We start from the raw sequence: 25,353 nt of genomic DNA, 5'->3' as shown, positions 1-25,353 counted from the left end.
TGAGGGACCCCTCTGGCTCCCACTCCACCACCAAACAAACCAGCCCTCCCCACTGCCCCCGTCTCTATGATTCTTCCTAGACAGGGACAGGCACTCTCTACCCTGTGCTCCAGGCTAGGGGCGAAACTGGTTATATGAACTGGAGGATAAACCATAGAGACGGAATACACAGGCGTGGGAAAGGGCTCTTCCTCTCCAACAGGCGGTGTTCCGGGTAGGCGTAGTTATGCTAATTACACTAGTGACATGTTTCTGAGTGCGTGGGAGCGGAGCTATGCTAATCGAAGGGGCTCTCCGCCACTTGATTGGCTAAGGCGGACGCAGCGTGGAGTGGCTTTGCTGCCCGGCCGCAGGGGTGGCGGCAGAGGCAGTGTCTTGTCTCTAGTGGGTGGGGCGCTCCGAGCGCGGTCCCTCAGCATGGGTTCGAGCTGCGGCCGCGTCTGCTGGGAGTGGGCGTCTCGCCTCCGCCGCCTCACGGGTAAGGGGGCCGTTCGCTCGCTGCGCCGGGGCCGGGGCCTGGGCCGGTGAGCGGGGGCACAGAGCCTGGCCGTAGGGGACCGGTGGGGGGGGGCTACGGGAGCCTGGCCGTAGGGGACCGGTGGGGGGGGGGGCACGGGAGCCTGGCCGTAGGGGACCGGGGGCGGTGGGGCCCGCACGGGAGCCTGGCCGTAGGGGACCGGTGGGGGGGGCCCGCACGGGAGCCTGGCCGTAGGGGACCGGTGGGTGGGGGCCACGGGAGTCTGGCCGTAGGGGACCGGTGGGGGGGGGGGGGCGCACGGGAGCCTGGCCGTAGGGGACCGGTGGGGGGGGGGGGGCGCACGGGAGCCTGGCCGTAGGGGACCGGTGGGGGGGGCCCGCACGGGAGCCTGGCCGTAGGGGACCGGTGGGGGGGGGGGGGGCGCACGGGAGCCTGGCCGTAGGGGACCGGGGGTGCATGGGAGCCTGGCTATAGAGCAGTGGCTTTCAATCCTTCCAAACTACAGTCCCTCTTTCAGGAGTCTGATTTGCCTTGGTTACTCCAAGTTTCACCCCACTTAAAAACAACTAGTTACAAAATCAGACATAAAAATACAAAAGTATCACCGCACTATTATTGCAAAATAGCTGACTCTCAGTTTTGCCATATATTTATAAATAAATCAATTGGAATATAAAGATTGTATTTACATTTGAGTTTATACTCTATAGAGCAGTGTAAACAAGTCAGTGTCTGTATGAAATTTTAGTTGTATGGACTTTACTAGTGCTTTTTTATGTTGCCTGGTGTAAAACTAGGCAAATATCTAGAGCAGTTGATGTAACCCTTGGAAGACCTTTGTGTACGCCAAGGGGTACGCGAAGCCATGTTTCAGAACCACTGCTATAGAGGGACTGGGGAACCTGGTTATAGAGGGACCCGGGGGGAGATGGGAGCCTGGGAGAGCATCATTGTGGTAGGAGCTGAGCTATGGAGTCAATGACTTGAGAATTTAGGGGTGCAGGGGAATGTGGGCTATGTAGCTGAGGGAATGCAAGAAGCAATGTGACAATGAGATCGAAATGAGGAAAGAAGGGACAAAAGATCTACCTGACACTTTGATGTCCAGACCCATAGGAACATCAGCTGGTTGTGAAGCCCGGGAAGTAACTAAGGTGAAGCCTGTGTTCACAAAAGGAGCTTGAGCTGATTCCAAGGATGCCTGAGCTTTCGCTCAGGGAAGTGATAGTCCAAGGGAAGGACAGAATAGGCCTACCCTGAAATGGCCAAAACACAGATCCTGTCTCCCAAATAAAGTTGTGACCTTGAAGCTGTTCGCTCTCGGAAAGAGTTAATAAAGCGGAGTCCCCCCTTGAGGCCCCTTTGGGCCTGATTTTTTGGAAGAGCTGAATACCCACAACAACTATTGATTTCAGCTGGAGTTGTGGGTGCTTTGCACGTCCATAGTCAGGCCCCATGTGTCTCAAGTTGAGTATCCACAATCCCTCCTGGAAACGTGGTCCTCGGTGATGTAGGAGTGGTTAGCAAGACTGCTCATGACATTAAATTGTTTTAGCTGATTAAAAACAAAGCAACCAAAACCACTGCAGACTTGTGAGGTGGATTTGGACACAATGGGGGGAGAGTGAGCAATGTAAGGGGAGATAAAGTTCAACTGGATACATATACAGCAATGCATATTAGTAAAACTTACCTCAAACTTCTCCTCTGCTGCTGGGCTCTGAACTTGCAAGACTTTTTCCAGAAGAAGATTTGGAAGTAAGGGGAGAGAGAGCTCAGTGCAGATATCTGTCCTGTGTTCAGTATCTGTCTAATTTAAACAATAATACTAAGATGCTCAGTGTTTTGTTGAAGGGAGGAGACATATTAAAAAAATATTGTCTGAAACAATACATCCTGTGTGGTCCAGTTTATTACCTCCGTTTATGAAAAAGAGAGCAGAGATGGCAAAGATCCAGAGAGGGGTAATGGAGAGAGGTTTTGAGGGACTTTTATGTAATGAAAAATAGAAATAATAGAAGTTAGAGTAGATTTAGCTATGACTTTCAAAGCTACGATCAACTCTTCCTTTGATTCCTGTCCTGTAACTTGAGTGCAAAGGTTCACATTCTTTAAAGTAACCCTGTCCAATAAAAAATAGTGTTGTAAATAAACCACCAATTTCCTGATGTTAGTAACATCTCGGGTGAGTAGAAGTAAAAGTACTCTGTAGTGATGCCTGTTTGGAAGACACTGCCATATCAGTTAGCATTTTGAGAGCGAGAGCCCCCTTCCTTGTTAAATACATGTACATTTGGACGTAGGACTGTGTGCTTTGGTGGGTTGTTTGTTAGTAGGATACAGAGACCCATTGGTGGTTTAAGCTCAGGTCAGTAGTGACGAAATTGTTGCCATCTGACTACTGCTGAAAGGCCTTGGCAGAATGAGCTGGTTCAGTCCAGTACTCGATGAACAAATCGCCATGATGGTGGTTTTTGAGATATGGACGATAGTAACTTGGGACCCTGGTCTGCAGTTTCAGCAGAGAAGCTGAAGTCTGAATGGACCATGGAAACTGAACTACTTTCTGTCCTCCTAGGTCAGGGTGAATCAACTTGTCGGGGTGGAATGGGGAGGACACTTGCATTGCCATTGCATGTGCCGTAGCTGTTTTGTAGAGAGAGGATTTCAGTCTCCAAGGACGTCTGGCTGCCGCCATTCACCAGGCGTAGATTCATGAAAAATTAGCTACCCCTGCAAGCATATACCCTCCTCCTTTCAGAGGAGAAAATTCTGTTCCTATCTTGCACTTCTGTTTTGCCATTTCTCTGAAGTCATCAAAGTGCTTTAATTAAAATATTAATTAAGGAAGTCCCAGTTTCCTTGTGAGGTAGGCAGGAATTTCTCTACTTGATTTACAGGTAGGCGAACAGTGGCATCAAGAGGCAAAGTCCCAAAGCAAGCCAGTGTCGGAGTCTGGAATGTAATCCAGGACTCCTGACTCCTATTCCTTTGGGCTAACTGCCTTCCCCAGACACACTCCATTTCTAAAAGAGTCCAGTTGACTCTACAGGTACAGTGGAGCTGGGTAACTGCTTCCTAAAATAGATATAAATATCAAGGGCACTGAAGGAAAATATCAGGGTTTGGCAGGGAATTGTAGTCCCTGGCATTTGACCCCAATGCATTTTTGCTTTGAATGTCTTTTTGTACTTTTCAGCTGACTGCCAAGGCCATGCTGGACTATGACTGAAATCACTATTGTCTCCAGCCCTTCTGGTGGCTATTTAATCGGATCACATTAAAGTTTATTGATGACCTGTTCTCTGAATAGCCTGCAGTGTGGGGAATGCGAGGCGCTAGATTGCTGTGACAGTGAGATCTTTTGTTGGGCTTGTCACTCAGGAGGAAAATCTCAAGTGGTGGGCAGCAAGATCGTTTCCTTCTAGCCCCACCTGATAACAAAGTCAGTGGTGGAAGGGGAAGCCGTAGTATCCAGCCCGCTGTGCAGAATGGAGCGCTGAAAGGGACTTAAAGATGAAATCATCACAAGGGGAGTCATCCTATGCCCCCCTTCAGTAAAGATGCCCTTTGAAAGGAAAGGTCTGTTACCTAGCAGAATCCCTGGGCACATCCCTGATGTTTTCCTGTTGGTGGCTTTCCTTTCCTTTTCATTGTATACGTGTTCCTAAGGGTAACTTCCATCCCTCCGTTTTAATTGGTTCTAAACCCTTTGTTTGCTTAATGCAGAGGGACTAGCTCTTAGAAGCCTTTAGCACCCCTCCCAGTTCTGAGGTCCAGCCAGTATGCATGGGAAATCCTAGCAGGATTAAGGCATTTATGTCAAGGGTGGTATTTTCTCTGCTCATTGACTCTGCTTTTGTGCTCTTTGCTCAGGTTTCAGCAGGCTGCTTTCTACAGCTGCTCTCGCTCCTCAGATATGTGTTGTGGGGAGTGGACCTGCTGGGTTTTACACTGCCCAGCACCTCCTGAAGGTAACTGGCTTCCGTTCAACATAAGAGGAGATATTCAGCATCTTGCTTCCTGGCATGTGGGCTGTAGACATCCCACAATACAGGGGACGATTCCCCTGGTGACTGCACTGTCTTGGGCTGTCCCCATCAAGCCTATAAGGCTGTCACTATATATTGGGACAAAACTATGCTTCTGTAATAAGATACACCACAAATATCTGTCTACTGGGCTTTTAAAATTTTTATTCCAGAAAATGCTGGTAACATTCATCTATAAATAAAGGTAACCAGGGAGAATTGTTTTAGGTCCTTCTCCATATTGACTAAGCCAAACAAATGAACAAACAAATTTCACTTAACAGTAAATGTCAGAACCTCAGCCGATCAGTTATTGGTCTGGTGATGAGAATAGATTACAAAACCTGCCGAGTGGTGCTAGTGATAAATCACATCCACAGTTGCTTAATCAAGTGAGGTTACTTGCTTTTTGCTGTCTCTGAAGTACACTTGAGCATACTGTGGTATAATACTCTGCATTTTAGCCAACTTCAGGAACAAATTTCAGGGCTTAATCTCCACAAATAGCACAAGAGATACACGGTCTCAAAATACTAGCTGCTAACGAAGTACTTAAAGCAAAAAATCTGACTGTGTCTAAAATACATACCAGCTACAAACCTAAAATGTGTATAATCGGCAGTAAGATTTTAGGATCTCGGCCGACATTGTTAACTGCTGTTGGGGGACCAAAGGGGTGAAATCTGGGGCATCTTTCACCCAATGTACTTCTGCAGCAATTGCTTAAATACCCAGTGCCAAACTCTCCATGATGGGCTGGTCAGACATGGATCTCTGCTGGCAATGTTTTGCAACATCTCATATTCCTTTCACTGACCTAGTGGGCATGTCCTAAGATAAAATAGTTATTGCACAAAAACCAAACCAGCCATAGTTTATTGGTGCAAGTTAATAAATCCTCAGGTTAGAAGATAGATCCCCCTATTAAGTTTCTTTAAATAATTCCTTTCCTCTTTCTATTGGGGCAGGCTGGCAAAATCCACAGTATCCCAACCTGACAGTGTGGTTTAGCAGAACACAGGAGAGTTTTGCTTACAAGCCTGAAATATACTAGAAATGTGCAATATTTTGTATCTGGTGCCCACATACTCTTTTTTTTAAACGAGGATGGGAATAGACTGGCTGGCCTAATTTCCTTTATTCTATGCCAGCACTCTGTGCACATTAATTTACTTTTTATTTAGGTGGTTGTCTTGAAAATGTGAGTGGTGTTATGGCAGCTACTCTTATGTAATCAAAGGGGCTTTTGTCACCATTGTATGCTCCTCCTTGCTATCTGAATGCAACACCTTACAACCAAAATTAAACTAAAATACAGCTGCAGTGATGTGTATGTTCTTGCCCCAGCTGGATTTGCCAGATGTTCTGTGATCTGTGCATTCAGAAGTAAAAGCAGACCCTTGATAAAGACTGTAGGGACACAGAGGATAGGCCATATCTTGCCTTCCTTCCATGCATGATGATCTCAGTGTTCAGGGAGTTTCGCTGGGCGCCACTGAACTACAGACTCCCAGCACGACTCTCCTTTTTTCTGAGATGCTAAAGCACTCTCCTGAATTTAACTGTGCCTGCAGATTCAGAAAGATCAGTGTCTCTTGATGTGCAGCCAGTTTCCACAGCAGGAGGTTGATGTTGGGCCCCTGTTGTTAGCCTCTTAGGTTGTGTGCTTTTTTTCTCTCTTGGCTGCTTACATTGTAACTGTGAACTTTCTCCTCTTCTCTAGCACCACAGACTGGCCCAGGTGGATATTTATGAGAAGCTGCCAGTTCCCTTCGGCCTTGTTCGTTTTGGAGTGGCACCAGACCACCCTGAAGTCAAAGTTAGTACTGGCTTTCCCATTGCCTCATGGGATCGAGGGGTGGTGGAAATGGAGAGTCCGTGTCGGTAGCTTTGTCCAAGAGTTGTGAACTGGATGTGGTGGTCCGCTTACACCATTGTGAGCTGAGACGAGTCATAGGTCCTCTCAAGAGAGGTATAAGAAGTGCCAGTGTTGGGGTGCAATTCTTGTTTGTAGGGGATTCTCTCTCTGTAGTGGGGCCTGTTTTCTGTTGCCAGACTAGGTCTGGTCAGGCATTCCAAGGACAGAAGTGGTGTTTGCTGAATGGACAAAGGTACTAGGAAGCAGAGACATTGATGACTAAAGTGAGGGGAAAAGTTCGGAAATGGGGGGAGGTGCACGTAAGAATAAATTGCTGCACAGTCTGATTTCAAGAAAGAGCTTTCATATTAAAAGCTGGGAGTGTCAGGAAGGATATCTGTGGCAATAGGTCCATGCTGGGATTGTTCAGTAGCACGGAACAAGAACAGCTGGAACTTTGAGTTGTTCCTCTTGATCCTGGTGAGGGCTGTTCAAGGGGCAAAATTCAAGTTCGCAAAACTTCCAGCCAAGTGTTTCTTCCAAGGGGCAAACTCGCACTAGCAGTGATTGGATCTTTTTTTTTTTTGTTCCTATTTCTTTTGCCGTTTATCGCTTCCTTTCGACAGATCTGACTGACGTGGTGCCAAGCTGTGGGTAACTGTTTACTTTAAAATGAAATATTCAAGCCTTTGTCAGATAAGAGCTACGCGTCCTGGAACAGCCAGCATGAATTAGAGAGAGAGACACTGACCTCTCGCTTCAAGGCCACGTGGGGGCATTGCGGACCTATACATCCCCAGACCATGCTGCTGTGCTTTGTGGGATGTGCTGTGTGGCTGTTAAATTCACACCCTTTAAAAGTTCTTTTGATCCAACAGAATGTAATCAACACGTTTACGCAGACGGCACATTCCGATCGCTGTTCCTATTATGGGAACGTCACTATCGGGAAGGACGTGACGGTGAAGGAGCTGCAGCGGGCTTATCACGCAGTGGTGCTGGTGGGTTAATGGTCCTTGTGTCTAGTGGGGAAAGGACTGGGGTGGCGTCGCGATCAGATCCAGCGTGCTTCACTCCTTCCTACCGAGTTTTGGGGTATTGAGTCTGTTGGATTCCCCCACAGTTTAGCCCTTCCTGTCAAGTTTAGTTTTTAAAGGAGAGGGAATCTACCTCTTTTAGGTATTTATATGTTCTCCATCACTGTAGTGTCTTAGCTCCTCATGATTTATCTTTACAACACCCCTGTCTGGCAGGGCAGGGCTGGTGGGAAACCAAGGCACAGAGAGGCTAAGTGACTTGCCCAAGGTCACACAGGAGGTCTGAGGTAGAGCAGGGAACTGAATCCCCATCTCGCCAGTCACAGATTAGTGTCCTAACCAATGAACTGCCCTTTCTCCTGAGCATGAAGTGAACAGTGTCAGGTCTGAGGTGGTGGGGGATGAAATTCGCTCTATTTCAGTGAAAGAAGAGGGTGTTTCAATCTCTGAGTAGCTGTGCCGGTGAATATTTCCTGTAGCCATTCAACCTGACGTGCACATCCCATAGCGTGTTGCTGATCTGCGGACAGTTCACCTCTGTGGCGGACTGTATCCTATCCTGTCCCATAGAGGAATGGCTGAGCGAGTAGGAGGGAAATGTCTGTTCCTTGTTTTCCATTGCAGAATGGCAAGAAACTCCCCTCCTGACTGGAACTATCGTTCTGAGTCCGGTGCCCTGGGGAGTGCGTGTGTCTGTGGCATAGTCCGCCATAGTTCTCCTTCCTGCCAAGACGCTGGAGAAAATAGCTGCTAGTCTAAAAAGCGACAGGCTTTATGGCTATTTGGGGAGTGAGAGGTGGGTCCCAGAGGAGGAGATGCACAGTTACCATTTCTCCAGGTTCATGTTGCTCTTGCCCTAAAAAAGCAGCTTGAAAACACCACTCTCCCTCATCACACCTCTGTGTCTGACATAATCCAGCATGGCTAGACTAGTGTGATGAGCAGGGCTTCCTGCAAGCCGAGAAGAGCCGGTAATTCCACAAAACTCACTAGGGTCTTTGCTGTGCTGATCTACTACCCCAGGAGGTGCCTGGATATTACGGTGATTGGCAGCAGTACAGTATCCAAGAGATACAACCGCTGAGCAATGGCTCCTCTGTATTGTGTTCGTGGGGCTGGAGATTTGCATGGCGTGTGATATTTATACCTCCATGCAGTGGCATGTGTATGACTATGGGAATGTTGCTTCTGTCTCTGCAGAGCTATGGTGCTGAGGATAACCGGATCCTTGGAATCCCAGGGGAGAACCTCTCAGGGGTTTATTCAGCAAGAGCATTTGTGGGCTGGTACAATGGACTGCCTGAGAACAGAGATGTAAGGGTTTGTTTTTTCCTCTCGGAGACTCTGTGCTCTCCGTGCATCTGTATTCAGTCATCCAACTCTGGATTAGTGCCTGTCCGAAAGGCTTGCAATCGAAAAAGATTAGCAGACACAAAATTAAATCCTCCTCTGCTGTTAAAAATGTGAACAATTTTCATGTCAGTGAGAGGATTAGCCAGCTCTATAGATTGCCAGCACTTCTTGGAAAGGACATAGGGAAGCCCAAAAGGGACACTTTTAGGGCTGGGGGGATTAAGCTGGCTTCTCAAAATAATAGACTCTCAGAGCTTCCCTGTGAGAGATGGAATCCAGGAGATCTACAGGAGTGGGGGCCCAGGATACACTGAAAGAGATGCAGGCTGGGGAAATAACTGAATGTGTTGCAAACTAGCCATTGTGACAAAGCCACACCAGGCAACTGCATCTGAGGGAATGACTGTTTGGCCTACCTGGGCCCCTTTATCTGGGTTAGAATGGCAGCTAGAGTGAAACAGGAGGCAGAAGAAACTTCTGCCTTTCTAACAAGGAGGGGATGGAGAGAACCAGCCTTAAGTGTGGTGATGGTGCCAGGATCGACTGGGTGTTGAATGTACTATTCAGATCTCTCTCTCCACACAGCTGAAGCCCGACCTAAGCAGCGAGACAGCCGTGGTCATGGGGCAGGGGAATGTGGCTCTGGATGTTGCCCGAGTTCTGCTGTCTCCACTCGATATACTCAAGGTGAGTTGAGGGAGGTGCTGTAAAATATAGAACGCAAGGTGCAGAGTTTGCGTGAAGGGCCAGAATTCAACTTCAAGTTCATTAGGGTTTGATGTAAGAGGGAAACCCAGACAAAATAGCTGATTAAAACAACCACATGTATACTCATCTGTGGGTTTTGTTTTCAAGCAGAGCCTTTCTCCCTCACAGCCTGCTTCCCCTCTGGCTCTTCCCTGCAAGGGAGTTGTAGTCCTAGGTTTGTAGTATCCAAGCGTTGCTGTGGGAGTGATTGGGGGAGTCATGGACTCAGCATTAGGATCCAGCTGATGGCACCAGCAGTCCTTTTTTTGGTGCCCTTAAAAAAAGGCAAGGAAAACACCATGCTCCAATCCAGTCTACAATGCTTTAGAGCTTTCCCCAGTGTGAAACGTTCTCCTTACATACCCAAGAGCTAGGGAATGCAAAAATCTGGCTGGGATTCTCCCAGAGCCAGCTGGCCTCTCCTGTAGCACTCGTGGCCCTTCCTGGTGTGGAGATCATCACTTTACTTTGTCTCTCACAACCTCAAACTCTGACAGTTTTTTAAAGGCAATGAATGAGGCTCTGGCCCTTTCTCCTTGCAAGTGACAAAGAGGGAACTGCAGCCTGCCGCCAGCTGGAGCTGCTGGGGGGTCAGAAGTTTAGCCTGTTTCTCTCTTTTGGAAAGGGTGTGCCTCTTCCCCACGCATCTCTGCTTCCCAGGCTCTTAGTGATAGCAACAGCCTCAGCAGTACCCGATGTGCCTGCTCTCCAGCCTCTTAGATCTTTTCCCTACCATGCTCCCAGTTTGATAGCTGGAAGCTTGTTGGCAGCAGCTGCTGCGTACAGCTGCTGCCCCAGATGTTAGTAGCAAGGGCCTCCCAGAGCTTTCTGTCCCTCCGAAACTGAAAAGAGACTGATTGAAACTCAACTACTCCCTCCAACATTCATGACTAAATTTAAAAAAGCTTGGGACTTTGCCAATTTTTAGAGGCCTTACATAGCAACACTGATTGGGAAGTGGGAGCTGTGCTTCAAATGATGTGGTCTTTGGGACCAGAGGCGGTACTCAGCCCCGGCACAAGGGGGACATGGCACTTGTCTATGAAGTGTAACGTTCCCAAAGCCGACTTTGTGCCTTGGTCAGATTTGGTCCTTTTTTGTGGTGAATGTAGGTTCTTCCCTGCTTTTATCTCTGTGGAGCTAATCCCGCTACAAGCAAGTGAGTCTGGAAGTTTGTTGCACCTCGGGCATCATCAGTAAAACCGTCCACGAGGTCTGTTTGCAGAATCTTTATCGGAAGGGGAAGGAAGAGGCAGAAAAGAGTCCTGCTGGGCTTTTCACATTGTCTAGCTTGTGATGCTGATGGTTAGGAAAAAAACATATTTTGACTTCTGAACTGAGCAAATCAGATCCGGAACCCTTTGAGGTACCATCCAGCTGGAATCTCTAATTAGTCTGCCCTCCTGAGCAGAACTGCCCGTCTCAATTCTTTTCTGTTGTAAGGAGACTTCGCTAAGCATTTTATTCTACAACCCTAAGCCACATTTTCAGTGATGCTGGTATAGATCCCATCACTGTCTAAATCAGAGGTGGGCAAACTATGGCCCATGGGCCACATCCAGCCTGCGGGACTGTCCTGCCTGGCCCTTGAGCTCCTGGCCGGGGAGGCTGGCCCCTGGCCCCTCCCTTGCTGTCACCCCTCCCCCGCAGCCTCAGCTTGCTGTGCCACCAGTGCTCTGGGCGGCAGGGCTGCGAGCTCCTGCTGGGCAGTGCGGTGGCGTGGCCGGCTTCGGCCAGGCGACGTGGCTGCCCGTCCTGCCGCTCTGAGCGGCATGGTAAGGGGGCAGGGAGTGGGGGGGTTGGATAAGGGGCAGGGCGGTCCCGGGGAGCAGACAGGGAGCAGGGGGTGGTTGGATAGGTGTGGGAGTCCCGCGGGGCCTGTCGGGGCGGGGGTGTGGATAGGGGTCGGGGCAGTCAGGAGACAAGGAGCGGGGGGGTTGGATGGGTTGGGGGTTCTGAAGGGGGCAGTCAGAGGGTGGGAAGTGGGAGGGGGCAGAAAGGGGGCAGGGGCCAGGCTGTTTGGGGAGGCACAGGCTTCCCTACGCGGCCCTCCAAACAGTTTCGGAACCCCGACGTGGCCCTCAGGCCAAAAAGTTTGCCCACCTCTGGTCTAAGTCAATAGAGGAGTTCCTTCCATTGTAGGGAAGGGTAAAGGGGCAAGTCACCAAATGCCCCTGTGTGAATCCCTACAGCAGAGGAGATTAGAAAGGTGAGGATCCTTGCCCTGTTGGCCCCAAGCTTTAAATGGCTGACTGATTTGGGGTTGTGTGTGTTTTGTTTAGTTTTTTTTTAGCATCCTCTTAAAAGGCTTTTAAAGAAGGGAGATTTCCCTTGAGGCTGCTCAGTAAGGTGTTACCCTGTTAACTGTGTAAGGATTGCAGACGGTATTTTCAGTGAGTGCTGTGTTAAGGCGTTAGCTGTGAAAACCACCCCTGGAAAGGGAGGTGGCTTTTTCTGCGCAAGCAGATGCCCTGTTGTTTTCAACTTCCTGCGCTGTGCCTTCCTATCTCTCCCACCACCCTCATTCATTGTTACATCTTTGTCTTGCAGAAGACTGATATAACTGAAGGCTCCTTGGCAGCCATAGCCTGCAGTAAGGTCAAGCGTGTGTGGCTTGTTGGGAGGAGGGGGCCCCTCCAGGTAGCTTTCACCATAAAGGTAAAATATACTTGTTTGAGCTTAAGGGTACTGTAATGTAACAGGATTTGCTATGACTGTAAATCTAACCCGAAGCCCCCCTTCTGTGGGTCTAGTTAATTCAACATGAGGTGTTGAATCTACTGATTGTGGCTTCAAAGGTCTACAAGAAGGCACGTGAATGCCTGAATGCCGGCATCCTGGTTACTGTGCCCACATGCTGAACTCGGCCTCCTATCTATAAATCAGGAGTTGCTGGCCTGTGCCGCCTGTCTGGTGGAAATGGCTTCTCTTTTGGATCTGTGCTGTTCTTATGGCTTCTCTGCCTCATCTACACACGGCACAGTGTGGCATCACGTCTTCCTGTCTGACGTTCCCAGGAGTTGCGGGAGATGATAAACCTGCCTGGTACCAGACCTCTCCTGGACCCCGCTGATTTTACAGGCCTTGGCGATGTTATTAAAGGTGAGGAAAGTCTGCCCAGCACAACACAGGTTGGATGGTGAGATTTCTATGGTGGGGTGAATACCCATAGGTTCTATCCGGGGCAGCTCTTGGAGATGAAGGATGAGGCCAGGGGGCCTTACCCTACTTTCCAATCCTGTTGCTAAACTAAACAAAACCAGTGGACAACTTTACCCTCTCCTCATCGCTCTGGCATCTTGGAAACCAGTCTCTGATTTCTGCCTTACTGTGTTGGCACCTGAGTGGATGCAGTTGTTATGGTCTATTGGGCTGTAATGAGAGAGCTAATTTCTTCTTCCCCTTTGCCCTCACTCGCTTGCTAGACCATAAGGCTATGGAAAAAGCCTTGCAATGCCCTGATTGACTAGCACATGAGTTCCACCTGGCTAAGCCACAGTGACCAGAAGGTCAACGGGCTGAAACAGTAGCAGGGTAGCCCTGGTGGCGAGTATTCAAGGATGGCTAGCAGCAAGAGAGCTGCAACACCACCTGTGTCTAGAGGAAATGGACACCCAGCTCTTACCTGCAGCACGTTCCAGTGTAGTTTTTCTGCTCAAGCTTGTAACAGCATTAAATGGACTGTTGGGGAGTGATGGGGAGATGGATCATGAAGGGCAGGGTCAGTGTGTGACTTTCAGTGAAGGAGAATCCAGGTCTGAAAGCCCATGTTCCAAGCTAAACTGAAAGGAGAGTTGGGTTCTAAGGTGCCCTTGGACTTTCTTCTCAAACTGTTGAATTCAGAGATTGCGGCTTTTGACAAAGCTGTTCCAAAGTCCCAACTGTGCCTGGCACAGCAGCAATCTGCCTTATTCATGGTTTAGAGGCTTGCAGATGCTGACTGGATGTAATTCTTTAGCATTAACTGTACATTGGTCCAGACTCTCCTCCTTGCGTGGTCCCCCTTTAGAGACTGGCAGACCTCTGTTCAGGGTTCCTTATGCTCCTGCCTTGCTCTTTTAAATTTTAGATGTTCCCAGACCCAGGAAGCGTCTGACCGAGCTGATGGTCAAATCGGCCCTGGAGAAACCTGGTGAGAGAGAGGCCAGTCGTTGGGCATCAGCAACCAAAGAGTGGGGCTTGAAATTCCGGTGCAGCCCACTGGAGGTGCTGCCCGCTGCTGATGGGAAGCAAGCAAGAGGCATCCGAATGGCCGTCACCAGGCTGGAAGTATGGACTCAAAGTTCTCTCTTTTTAAAGGATTTGCCCTCCCCATGCTTGGTTCTGTGTTGCTGGGAGATGAGTAAAAGTCTGTTGCATCCACTTGGATCGGGAGATCTCTGGGCAGCCCTTCTTCATTAATCTAAAGACAGCTTGATACTCCTGGTCTAATTAGAACCAGCAGAACTGGCTGCCGTCTGAGCAGCTGGAATGACAGATTCTTGGGAAGTCAGCCCTAGGTCTCCTCCAGGAGCTGTTTCTGATACAAAGGAAACTTTCTGTCCCTTGGTATTGAAGGTTGCAATGGGAGAACACTCCAATAACTCAGCCTACTAATATCCAGTAACGGGATTGCTAGTGAATCCAGGAGGTAGAAGGGAGATGTTGCTGTTTCTCTTGGGCGAGAAGACTCTCAACTGCATTTGCATTACAGGCTCTTTAACTCTTTTCTTTCTTCCCTCTCCCTCCCTGGGTTGTGTAGGGTTCAGGCGAGTCCGCCAGAGCTGTCCCCACTGGAGAAGTGGAGGAGCTTGAATGTGGGTTGATCCTCAGCAGCATTGGCTACCGGAGCCTCCCACTTGACTCTTCAATACCATTTGACCCCAAACTGGGGATCATCCCCAACAGCCTGGGCAGGGTTCAAGGGGCACCAGGTTAGTATTAACGCTCAGTGTTGAGGTTTCCTTGTGTGTAGTGTTCGGGTAACAGAGCTTATGAGTGTGGGTGGGGTGGAGGGGAACATGCCTATAGGAAGTTTGATAGGGAAATGTAGATCTATAGCTAACTCTTGGAGTCCCTTCAAGCTGAAGAGACAGCTGTGTTTGGGGAGTCTGCTGGATTCTATCCCTACGTGTGTGCTGGGGATTGCGTCAGAACATGTCAGACTTTGAGTAACATGTTGTTACAGGTCTGTACTGCAGTGGCTGGGTGAAGAGGGGACCCACAGGGGTGATTATCACCACCATGAACGATAGCTTTGACACAGCCCAGTCCGTGCTAGAAGATCTCCAGTCGGGGTTGCTGAAGCTTTCCAACTCCAAGGAAGGCTTCAAGTCTGTGAGGAGCATCCTGCATAGTCGAGGTCTGTGAACGTGCGTACACGAGTCCTTGTGTGTGAGCATCTGTAGCCATGAACAAAGATGTATGAGCCAGCCAACCTCCTTCCAGCAAACTCAGGCAAAAGTTCTAGGCTGAGACAATGGGTTAATGAACTGTCTCCTGAAATCTGGAGCATGGGCTCTAATTTGACTAAGGAAAAGGGTTTGATCTTGTCTCAGTCTGTAGTGGACATTTCTCTTCCCCTCGTCTCTTTGGGGAGCGGTGGGAGAGAACAAATGCCACACACGCTGGTCTAACTGTCAGTCTGCACGGGACGCGTGCAGTAATAAGATCACAGTACTGAGCGTCAGGATTTAATTGCATGGGCAAGGCTGAGTGGACAAAGCTTGCACCGTGTGCTCTCTATTCCTGGTGCTTTCATTTGTATGGATGCTACCCATATTTAAATTCCACCCACTCCTCTTAGCATTCGTTTTTGTAACGTCTGAGTTAGACTTCACTTGCTGATTAGACATCTGAAGCATTTCTCAAGTCTCTTTATCCCCTTTGCTTTTTGCTAGGAACAGTCTTTTTTAAATTTAAAAAATAGTGTGAAAATTATATGATGCCTGATCCCAGAGTCTTTCCTATGACAGATTTCTCCTTGAGCCCTGTTGCACTTATGCTCATAGGAATGATCACACCAGTTCAGGCCAGTCATCTTAATTCAGTACCGTGTATCTTGTAGTAGCAAACACCAGATTGTGCAAGTAATCCCCTAGTAGGCTATTCCATAACTGTCAATCTGGAGAGAAATTTTCTTCCTAACACTCTGATTTATTATTGACTTATGCCCTGAAGCATGAGGGCTTCTGTCCTTTAATTTTTGTATCTTGTCTAATGTAAATGTAAACTGTTTTTATTCTTCATACAACTGTTAAATCTCTGTTTGAATCACACTTAACTCTTAGCCTCTATCTTGTGTCAGTGATTTCTTCATGGTATTTATGGAAGCAGAGTGTGTAAAACGATGTGTCCCAACCTGCTTTTTATTACTTAAAAAAACCAACCCCACAGGTGGGGGACTGCAATTCTCCTAATTTAAATGTAATTTTTAAGGTTTAAAAGTCATTGCAGGGCCGCGCACAGGTGCTAGGCAAGGGCCATTTAAAATCAGCACAGTCCTTGGGTAAAGTGTCATTGTCAGCTGCATAAACAGCGCGGCTGTTGATGTTGAATGGCTTTCATAGCAATCCTTCCAGGCACATTTGGGGACAGATTAAAACACCCCAGAGGGTATTTACTGCTGCTGTATTTAAAGACTTTCGGTTCAAGTGTGCTTCCCTCCGACAGTTCAAGACGTTTTAAGTGAACCAAGGCAGTTTCCCCTGGGTGAGTGCTGCGCTGAATGTTGTTATGGCTTGCAAGTGTCTGACTAGTCAGATTTGACTGGATCTCTGGAGCCTGTCTTATAACTGCCTTTGTGCTGCTGAGTTTTGAAGGTGCTTGTGTTTGCAAGGTTCTGGCTCTGCTGTTTGCTTACATGTTTCATTCTTGTTCATTTGGGATAGATGGACCTATGCTTTCTCTTTTGTTATAACACCAGGGGTCCATCCAGTTACCTTCTCAGACTGGGAGAAGATAGATGCTGCTGAAGTGGCAAGAGGCAAGCTGGCTGGCAAACCTCGGGAGAAGCTAGTGGATCCTCGGGAGATGCTGCAGTTGATCGGTCACTGAAGATGCCTATTCACAGCCCTCTGGGTGCAAGAAATTGACAGATCCACCATGTATCCCCTGCATCTCCTCAGCAAGTCCCATTTGCTGCTGGCCTTGCCTGCCATGGAAGATTGGCAGAGTCAGAACTGATTGCTGTTCTTGGATGGCATGGGAGAAGGTGGGTGGCTCCAGGGGCCTGTGGAGGAGTCCAGTAGTGAGCTGGAACTGACTCTGGATTCTCAAAGCGGACATGAGTTTACACAAGGCCATGTGCTATTGACTGACTCCAGGTCTTTACAGCCTACAGTCTTGACTCCAGCTACTTTTTCTGCCTGTGTCAGCCCTATAGGGGGTCACTGCAGTCATCTGGGAGCTCGCTGTAGTTGGAGTCACTTGGGCATTAACCGCTTAGTTGGACCGGGTGCCGCTTAGAGTGAGAGGCCCTGGATCGCTGCTCTCCTCTGCTAGTTCCAAAGAAATTTTACTGCACCTTTAAAGCCAGTGAGAGAAAATGAGTGACAGTCACCTTTCCATTCACACCAAAAGCCTGAAGCCAAATGGCTTTATTTCCTTGTAACCTGTGTCAGAGTCTGAGCAAGTTATTTTCTCTCTTTAAATCACCTATAACTAAGCCCTTTCAGGAAGAGGAAGGTGAAGTTGGAGCTACATTTTTAAGAGTCCAACCTCTTAATCTCTGTCTGCATTAATTTTAGGGCTGGCTGGCCAGCCTAGAACTGCAGCTAGCCGAAGAGCTGTGCAAATGCAGGGCACTGCTTCTCATCCGCTGTCTGTCTGCCAACTTTACTACGCAGTCTGTGTCAATAAATCCTGGAGAGTCCTCATCTGCTCAGTATCACTTAATGATGGAAACCTAGACCAGGCTTGGGTTATTTTATTTTTTTAGCCTGGGGGTGGGGGGGCAATTAGTAAATATATAATTGACTTGTCCCAGAGTATCCAGAATCATCTGTGCATTAGTATTTCAGAGGTGCAGCCTGCCCTGATTGCGACTAGCAGCAACCTCTTGGCCTTTCTGCTTTTTTATGTAGTCTGTATGTTTTAAAGATTATTAAATGCTCCCCTTTTCCTCTTTGACCAAATCTATCATGTTTTAAATGATTCCAGGTTTTACTGCTAGACAGAGAGCCCCTAGAGACTAATATCCTCTGTTTCGCTACAGAAGAAGTATAGCGTGGACAGTGTCAGTGCAGACTTCCTCTCTGCTAATGTGCTTTCTCCTTGACCTGTAGGGGCTACCTGAATGGCTGAGACTCCATTTATGTCACATGTAAACTGTTCAGATCTGTTTTTTTATGATATCAGCAGAGCCCCCTTGTAAATGTGTCTCCTGTAGACCAGGCCTACGGGTGTTAGGGGAGTTAAATCACTGTCCTCATGAAACTCTTGGTGTCTCTGCTAAAAATTTATCATTTGTGGTGCTGTTTTGTTGCAATGTGGACACCTGTCTGCTGGGAGGTTCCAGATTGTATTTCCATGCTCAGCGTTTGTCCAGTTTTAGACAAGACAGATCTGGGCCTCATCTCTCTTTAAATCTCATTTGCAAACTCATTAAGAAACTCAGGAAATGTGATGACTGCTGGAAACATATATGCAAATTAGCAATAAAGCTTGTTGAACAGCTGTTTGTGTGACGTGACTCCTGTTATGTCATAAGGATGATGCATTTCTAATGTTAGATTCTGATCTGGAGATTACATGGATTCTGGATTTGGAAAAGTGATTAAGCTTTTTTTGGCAAGGCTGTTGACTAGAAGGTAATGAAATTGCTCTCTGCTCTGCTTTGGTGCTGGGCATACGGGAACATAACAATAGAGGAAACGATTGAAATGCATTGTGAGTCATGTATTTGCCTGCAACATGATGTGATGGGCCAGACCTTTCTTGCTTGTAGTGGGTGGTGGTAAATGCTTAGTTCATGTCTACAGAGTTCACCTTGGATGTTAATCCCAAAGCACTGTGCTGGCTGTGTACATGGTACGGGGAGCACACACTTGCCTGTAGGATGGGTTGCAATAGTCAGTTCTGTACCAGCAGGGCTCCATGCCAGGTTTTAGGAAGGGACAAATAACTGAGGGGGATTTTAGGTAGGTAGAATGCTATTACTTAGATAGGAATTTGGCCCAGGCCTGGGGCTAATGCCCTCCAGGAAGTGCCATAGGACCATTAAGGATGCGCAAGAGATCAAGATCTAGGTTTTAATATCTCAGGCAGATGAAGGACTTTTATTGAAGATTATGACAATTCATCTCATGTTTGCAGTTCCTCTGAACTGCCCATTCCACAGCTGGCTGCATGTCATCTGTCCATGACCGAGTTAATTCATTTCAGGATGGAGAGCTGGCTTCCTTTCCACTTGTCTTCACTCTGCTCTTTCTCTCTGTCTTCAGGGACCAGGGCAATTAAATATCTGCAGTAAACTTCATTTCCCAATTACAGTCTGTCCATTAGGTGGCGCTGTGAAGCCAGTACTGTAACTCCTAAGTAGTACAGCAAGTGCAGTAGAGAATTGCTAGGGCTGAGCGACCACCGACATTTGATGAAGCGGTGATCCCTGGCATGAAAGAGCGAGCGGCTCATTAGCCTTCTGTGTCTCTACTTTGTCTGCTGTGAGACTCGGCTCTCCTGCTGCATTAGGTGGCCAGCCTAGGAAAGATGATTACAAGATTTTCCTGTGGGCGGGGTGGCTGCCTCCTTGTCTGAAATGATGCCCTGTCCGCTTCTGCTTTCCTCTCCCGCTTTCTTCGTGGGTTCAGCTGTTCAGAGTGCAGCGCTGCACTTCAAAGGGAGCTCACCTGCCATGAGGTACAGTGGCCTGGTTCCTTACTCCTCTCCTTTTCACCTCCCACACAACAGTAGCCATCTCAGACTCAGTTAATTCCCACGTTTTAAAAATCCCTTTAAGATACCATTAAAGTAGGGAGTATTAATCAATTTTAAAATACCGTTATTAGACCATTGGGATCGTAAACCTTTGAAAGCCTGGACATTTGAGGGTAAGGATCCACAACCAACCTTAGCTCTCCCCAGATATCTCTGTCCATTCTCCACTTACAACTAAGTACCTGAGTCAATCACATGCGAAGGGGAAGGATGGTTCAGTGATTAGGGTGCTGGCCTAGGAGGTGGGAGGCCCGCGTTCATATCGCTGCTGTCCCGCAGACTTCTCGTGTGACCTTGGGCAAGTCACTTGGTGTCTCCGTGCCTCAGTTCCGCATCTGTACAAAGGGGATAACAGAACTGCCCTGCCTTACACGGGTATTGAGCATAAATACGTTAAGATTGCGAAGCATTCTGAGATTGGATGAAAAGCGCTAAATGAGATTATTTTTATTAGCTATTCAAGTGTCAGTAATACAGGAGGGTGGGGTGAGGCAGATGGGGCTCTGCATTCATAGTGGAATGGTGGCTGCAAGGTAATTCTTCTGCAGTGTGTATGTGGAAGGATAGGAGACAAGCTGGAGGTGTTTTTCACTTGCTGTGGATGGAGGACTGAAGACTCACTCACCTCCTCCCTGTGCTCTAAACAGGTTGGAGCTCTGTAGCAGTGTTCCCTTTGTGGGTTGGTGCCATGTGGAATTGTTTTTACTACCTCTGGGCAGAATTAACCTTGCAGATGCTTGCCGCTCCAAGTAGCAAGTGCCATGGAGGAGGCTTGAGCTACACCTCAGGGAAGGGGCTACATGACAAAAGCTTTAGAAAACCTGTCCTATGAGGAAAGGTTAAAAATTGGGCATGTTTAGTCTTGAGAAAAGAAGACTGGGTGGGAGGGAGACCTGCTAAGTCTTTAAATACATTAAGGGCTGTTCTGAAGAGGACTGGGGTCAATTGTTCTCCATGTCCACTGAGGGTGGGACAAGAAGTAATGGGTTTAATCTGCAGCAAGGGGTGGTTAAACTCTGGAATAGGCATCAAGGGAGGTTGTGGAATCAATCCCCAGCACTGGAGGTTAAGAACAGGTTGGACAAACACTGTCAGGGTTGGTCTAGGTTCAGTTGGTCCTGCAAGCAGCAAAGGGGGCTGGACTAGGTGATCTCTCCAGGTCCCTTCCAGACTTACAGTTCTGTTCTGTGATTCAGTTACCTCTCACCCTTGCTGCAGTGCGGTTCCGAAATGTGCGTGACATGAGCAGTAAGAAATCCTGCTGCTCTGTTTGAAATGTTTGTCCAGCAGGTGGCGATGGTGAACATTGCTGGTGAGTTGCCCCCGCTTCTTCCTCTCTCGAAAGTGGCATTGGGGATAGCAAGAGAAGCTACCAATACACAGAAATTCAGTTTCCTTTGTCACAGTTATGTGTAATGGATAAGAAGCCAAGAAATGCAAAGCTGAGCATGACGCACCTGCCTTTCCCCTCCTGCTTCTGAAGGGGGAGAGAACTGAAGAGCTTGAAGTAAAGACAGTACTGGTCTTTAAGTTAAATTTCCCTGATGATTTGTGTCACAGCTTAGCCTCAGTGAAACAGTATAAAACAGCTGAGGCCAATAAAAAGATTGGAATGTGGTGAGGAATGTCCTTTATTTTAAGAGCCCATCTAGACTACATGGCCCAGGTCCGTACACCCAGTTACACCACATCCATTGTCATGTAACTGAACCATGGCCCTGCTCTGGAAACTGGCTAACACTCTGGGCATGTCTGAGGGTTCAGTCAGATTACATGGCTCGGTTACAACAGTGAAAAGTCCCTTCCCTGCAAGATGCTGTACATTTTAAAGATGGTGCATCCTGGTCCCCTGACTCAGTTGTGTTTTGGGATGTAGTCAAGATAATGTCGCTTTTCTAATAGAGGAGGAAAACAACTGGTTAGAGCAGGTCAGGATAGCTGGCTGCTATTCCTCAGCGCTCCTGGGCAAGTCATATAACCTCTCCGTGCCTCAGTTTCCTCATCTGTGAAATGGGGAAGCGGCTACATTTCCTCTGCCATTTGGCAGCATCTAGACGGGGGCTGCATTCTCGAGCTGTTCTTGCTTTCAGCCTCAGGAGGGATGTGCGGCTCTGATATTGTCCCCCGGAAGACACGCTGTCACCACGCAAGTGCCCAGGAAGTGACTCCACTTCCCATGGAGGCTGTTCTTTCCTTTGTCAGGGAGCTGCTTGGCAAATTGATAAAGACATAGCATAGGAAAAAATCCAAGCAGGTTCCCAGAAACTCCTGCCCCTGTTTGTTCTGGTAGCATTCCTGCCATTCAGGCTTGTGCTTTTCCATGGTGGGGCATGGAACTGTCAGCTGGCACTTCAGTCTGTCACTTTCTTAGCGCGGTGTTTATAAACGCATTTTCTTTCTCATGAGCACCAACTGGGCAGCCTCCTGCCTGCTTAACTCACGTACTGTTTATGGAAATGTGTATTTAAAGTGACTGAACCACCTGAGGGCAATGCTGCCTTGAAACTTGGTTATTTAATATCCATTACAGCCAAAGGGAAAGGTCCCTCATTACATTTACATTCCAGTGGGGAAGAGGAATGGCATGATTTAAGAGCGAGTTAGCGAGACTGGAGAGGCATTGTTTAAAAAGCTATTTGTTTAATGAAATCATAAAAATGGATTTAGATGAATTTCCTCAATTACTCTGTTGGCCAAGGCAACGTCCCGCTTTGAAAGTTCCTCCGACGTTAACACATATGAATCACCCAGGGCGGCATCCCTTCTTCGAGTCTGCGTGACTCTGTCTTTAATGGCTGTTGGGTCTGGGAACAGATGGCACCAGAGTGTGCTGACTCCAACAGCAAAACTTTCTGAGAACATTGGACACAGGCAGAAAACCCTACTTGTCCTTTTGGAACCTCGTGTGTTTGTTTTTGTTTTGTTTTTTTTTTAAGCAAAAATCACTGGCTGTGCATGGAGTTATACCCACCTCTCTCAGAACGTGGGGTGTGGGATGGCCTATGGCCAACCTGACCCTAAAGTAGGCTTCCAACCACCCTGTCCCGAAGTCTTACAAAATGGGGCCATCTGCAGGACTAACTAGATGCAAAATTTTGATTCAAGGGTCAAAGCCACTTTTGAGTTGGAGGAGTGTGGGGGAAGGGGGTGAGGCATGAGGGGATGAGGAAGGAAGGAAGATTCCACATTCCCTTTGCATCCTCCACATCACCAGTTGGCTCTCTACCAGATGCTTGCTGCTCTCCTGTGACTATTGCACCTAGGTGTTTGGGTCTGTGTCAACATCTCCTTTATACTTCTGGCTTGGGGTTACTAGTTCTATCGCAGAAATTTATACTGTACGCCAAAGGTGAAAACCTGGCCCCATTCAGGTCAATGGCAAAACTCCTAGTGACTTCAGTGGGGCCAGGATTTCACCCCCAGGATGTGGCTAAAGTGGTCAGGGGTAGCTAACCCCAACCAAACCTCAATCTCTAAGTTAACAACTTTAGCCTCAAGTTAGCTGGTTGAGGACCACACTAGAGGGAAGCTTAATGCCCTGTGTGTAACACACCTGTAGCACTATTGGGTCAGGAGAAACTTCCATTAGGGAAATTTCATCCCTTTGGCTTTCAGTGGAGCTACACCTCTGAGCTAAAACCCTCTGTCAGATCAATATATATTTGGTTCTAGACACCTAGTTCGGCTGAATGCCTGAGCTTCTCTCTGTGCCTAGGCCTGATGCCCAAAGCCCTCCATACTCTACTCTGATGTGCTTTGTACTCCTTATCAAATCTCTTCTCTCCTGGAGAAATCCCAAATGGAAGAGGAAGGGGGCGCTATTGGCTCTCAGGTGCAGGCAGGAGTGCTCCATAGCTCCAATTTCCATAATTGGCTGTAGGTTTTTTTCTTCCTGTGTGTTAATTACTTTGGCATAACAGGGCTTCCTGAACAGGTTTCCTAAGGCTAGAAGGGGAATAGAACAGAGTGAGATGTAAACCTGCAGCAGCTGCTTTGAGGAGCTATTTAGGGAGGTGATGAAAAGCAACAAATAAAGTTGTTCAGGTTGGAGTAGCTTATTTTTGTTGAGTAACTAGTTATTTCTTCCCTCCGTGGGAAATTTCCCTTACTGTTTTTAGTTGCCTCATCCCCAGCGTACCCAGCCATCTTTTGGTGAATATAAATGAATGCAGGGCACTGTGTCCATGGATCAGATGGTCCCTTTTCATTTCGCTGTCATTTCTTTTTTTAATTAATGTAACTGGACATTACATTTCCAGCATGTGTCATAAGGTGCGCACCATTCCAGAGCTGAGAGAGAGGCCCGGGTACAGCAGCCCTTGTAAGGGCATGGTACTTACCCTTTCAGACCTCAGTCAGGGGCACATTTATTTTAGTATTCCTCTCTTTTGCCTCAATTGTTCTCTCTCCTGGGTTTCCAGACTACATTTCCATTCCGTGTTCACCTTCCATACTCGGCCTGTCTGCTCACCTGCTTCTGCCGATAACGCCAGCTGGCACTCCCTCCATGCTATGCTTAGTGGAAGATTGCCGCAGCTGAGCCGTTTGCTGGGTCATGGACAATCTACTCCATTTTGGGGCTTGCAGGAGCTATAAATGAGGGGCGTTTACATAAGCATTGGCCCTTCCTTATGTGGATCATCCTCCCTCACTTAATCCCACATGAGCAGCTATAGCATATTTTTGTGGATTTGTTGGGAGACAAGGGTGAAATTCACACTTCCCTCTCCAAGAGCAATGACTGGATGTGAGGGGTGAAACCCTTGCCCCGTTGACGTCAATGGCAAAATTCTGATGGACTTCAACAGGGCCAGAATTTCACCCAGCATGCTTTGCTTGTCACTGTGCCAAGGGTTGGGGTTGGCACACTGGTCAGGACCATGCTTCAGAATCATCAGTATGTCAGAGGGACAGGATGATGTGGGGGGGAATCATTGTGGCGTATCTGCCATTCCTGCCAGAGAAGGAAGAATCAAAGGGAAAGGATTTGACAGGCTGCCTGCTACCTCCGTTAGGACTCAAGCTGGCACTTGGAGGCATTGATTAACAATTGGCAGTATGAGGCTGTGCTGTTGTAGGTAGCAGTTCATGACCAGGAAGATAAGACTGAAAGTATTTTAAAGTGACGCTACGCAGGCAGGTTAGCCCCAAAAGGTGAGGATTCTGTCTTGCAAGTATTTTTGCCTACAAAACCTCATATTAACAAACATTTTCATAGATTAAAACCAAACAAAAGGATTTTCTTTTTTTAAATGAACCCTTGCAGGATTTGCAACCCAAAAGCTGGAACTGGCCGCAGAAGCGAAATTGACTATATAGTCTAGTTTCATTGTCCATGCTGAATGAATTGCGAAAAACAACCAAACCGCATAAATGATGAAATGTTAAACTAGACTTTAAATGTTTTATCTGGTTTAATTCTTGAGTATTGTTAGAAACACTGACAAGTGAAATAGCATTTTGGTTTTAAGTAATGGGCCAGATTCTCATCTCAGGTCCAGTGGTGTAAATCCAGACTTTGCTGGAGCTCTTCCAGCTATACACTGATTGAAATGGAAAGCAGAATCTTAGCCCCTGCTTTAGGATGTAGTCGGGTTAAAAATCATTTGCCAAGATTCCAGTCTCAGTTTCCCTGGCGTCCGTACAGAGCACCTCCACTGATGTCAGCAGAGTTACTCAGGATTTACACTCTGGGCTGGAGGTCCGAACCTTGGCCCACGATTTTTAACATGACTGCATCCTTTCTAAACGAATGAAAGCAACCTTGTATTTGAATTGCACTCTGACGCACACAGGACTCTGCACAGGAGGCATGTCTGATCGGAGGAAAAGGGAATGATTAAGAAAAGTGAAGGGTGCTTTGCTAACCTTTCCATTTCAAGGTTCCCTGCTTCAGATGTTTAGAGGATCGAATGTCATTGAACCTCTGGAACC

General features: G+C 47.7%; 1 protein-coding gene across 3 annotated transcripts; it reads left to right on the top strand.

Moving 5' to 3' along the window:
* Positions 1–262: 262 nt before the first annotated feature.
* FDXR (ferredoxin reductase) lies at positions 263–18,160 on the top strand. Of its 3 annotated transcripts, none has more exons than XM_048818057.2 (12): positions 263–478; positions 4,355–4,452; positions 6,233–6,328; positions 7,246–7,368; positions 8,605–8,718; positions 9,343–9,444; positions 12,055–12,162; positions 12,522–12,606; positions 13,574–13,773; positions 14,246–14,417; positions 14,672–14,855; positions 16,409–16,507. In XM_048818057.2, exons 1-11 carry the CDS (start codon positions 418–420, stop codon positions 14,851–14,853), a joined length of 1,341 nt encoding a protein of 446 aa, XP_048674014.2. In that variant the 5' UTR covers positions 263–417; the 3' UTR covers positions 14,854–14,855; positions 16,409–16,507. The 3 variants fall into 3 exon arrangements, with proteins under 3 accessions (XP_048674014.2, XP_048674013.1, XP_048674012.1); XM_048818055.2 differs by having other exon boundaries at positions 266–478; positions 14,672–14,845; positions 16,409–18,160; XM_048818056.2 differs by lacking the exon at positions 9,343–9,444 and having other exon boundaries at positions 264–478; positions 14,672–14,845; positions 16,409–18,160.
* Positions 18,161–25,353: the final 7,193 nt, after the last annotated feature.

The sequence above is a fragment of the Caretta caretta genome, chromosome 14, assembly GCF_965140235.1.
Source record: "Caretta caretta isolate rCarCar2 chromosome 14, rCarCar1.hap1, whole genome shotgun sequence".
Classification (NCBI taxonomy): Eukaryota; Metazoa; Chordata; order Testudines; family Cheloniidae; genus Caretta; species Caretta caretta.
Note: the sequence above shows the minus strand (reverse complement) of the source record. Positions and strands in the feature narration are given on the sequence as shown.

Bases quoted from the DNA above. Each gene is read 5' to 3' on its own strand.
- FDXR (XM_048818055.2), top strand. From the start codon at position 418: ATGGGTTCGAGCTGCGGCCGCGTCTGCTGGGAGTGGGCGTCTCGCCTC. The intron at 479-4,354 runs GTAAGGGGGCCG...CTCTTTGCTCAG, and splicing joins TCGCCTCCGCCGCCTCACGG to GTTTCAGCAGGCTGCTTTCT. The intron at 4,453-6,232 runs GTAACTGGCTTC...CCTCTTCTCTAG, and splicing joins CTGCCCAGCACCTCCTGAAG to CACCACAGACTGGCCCAGGT.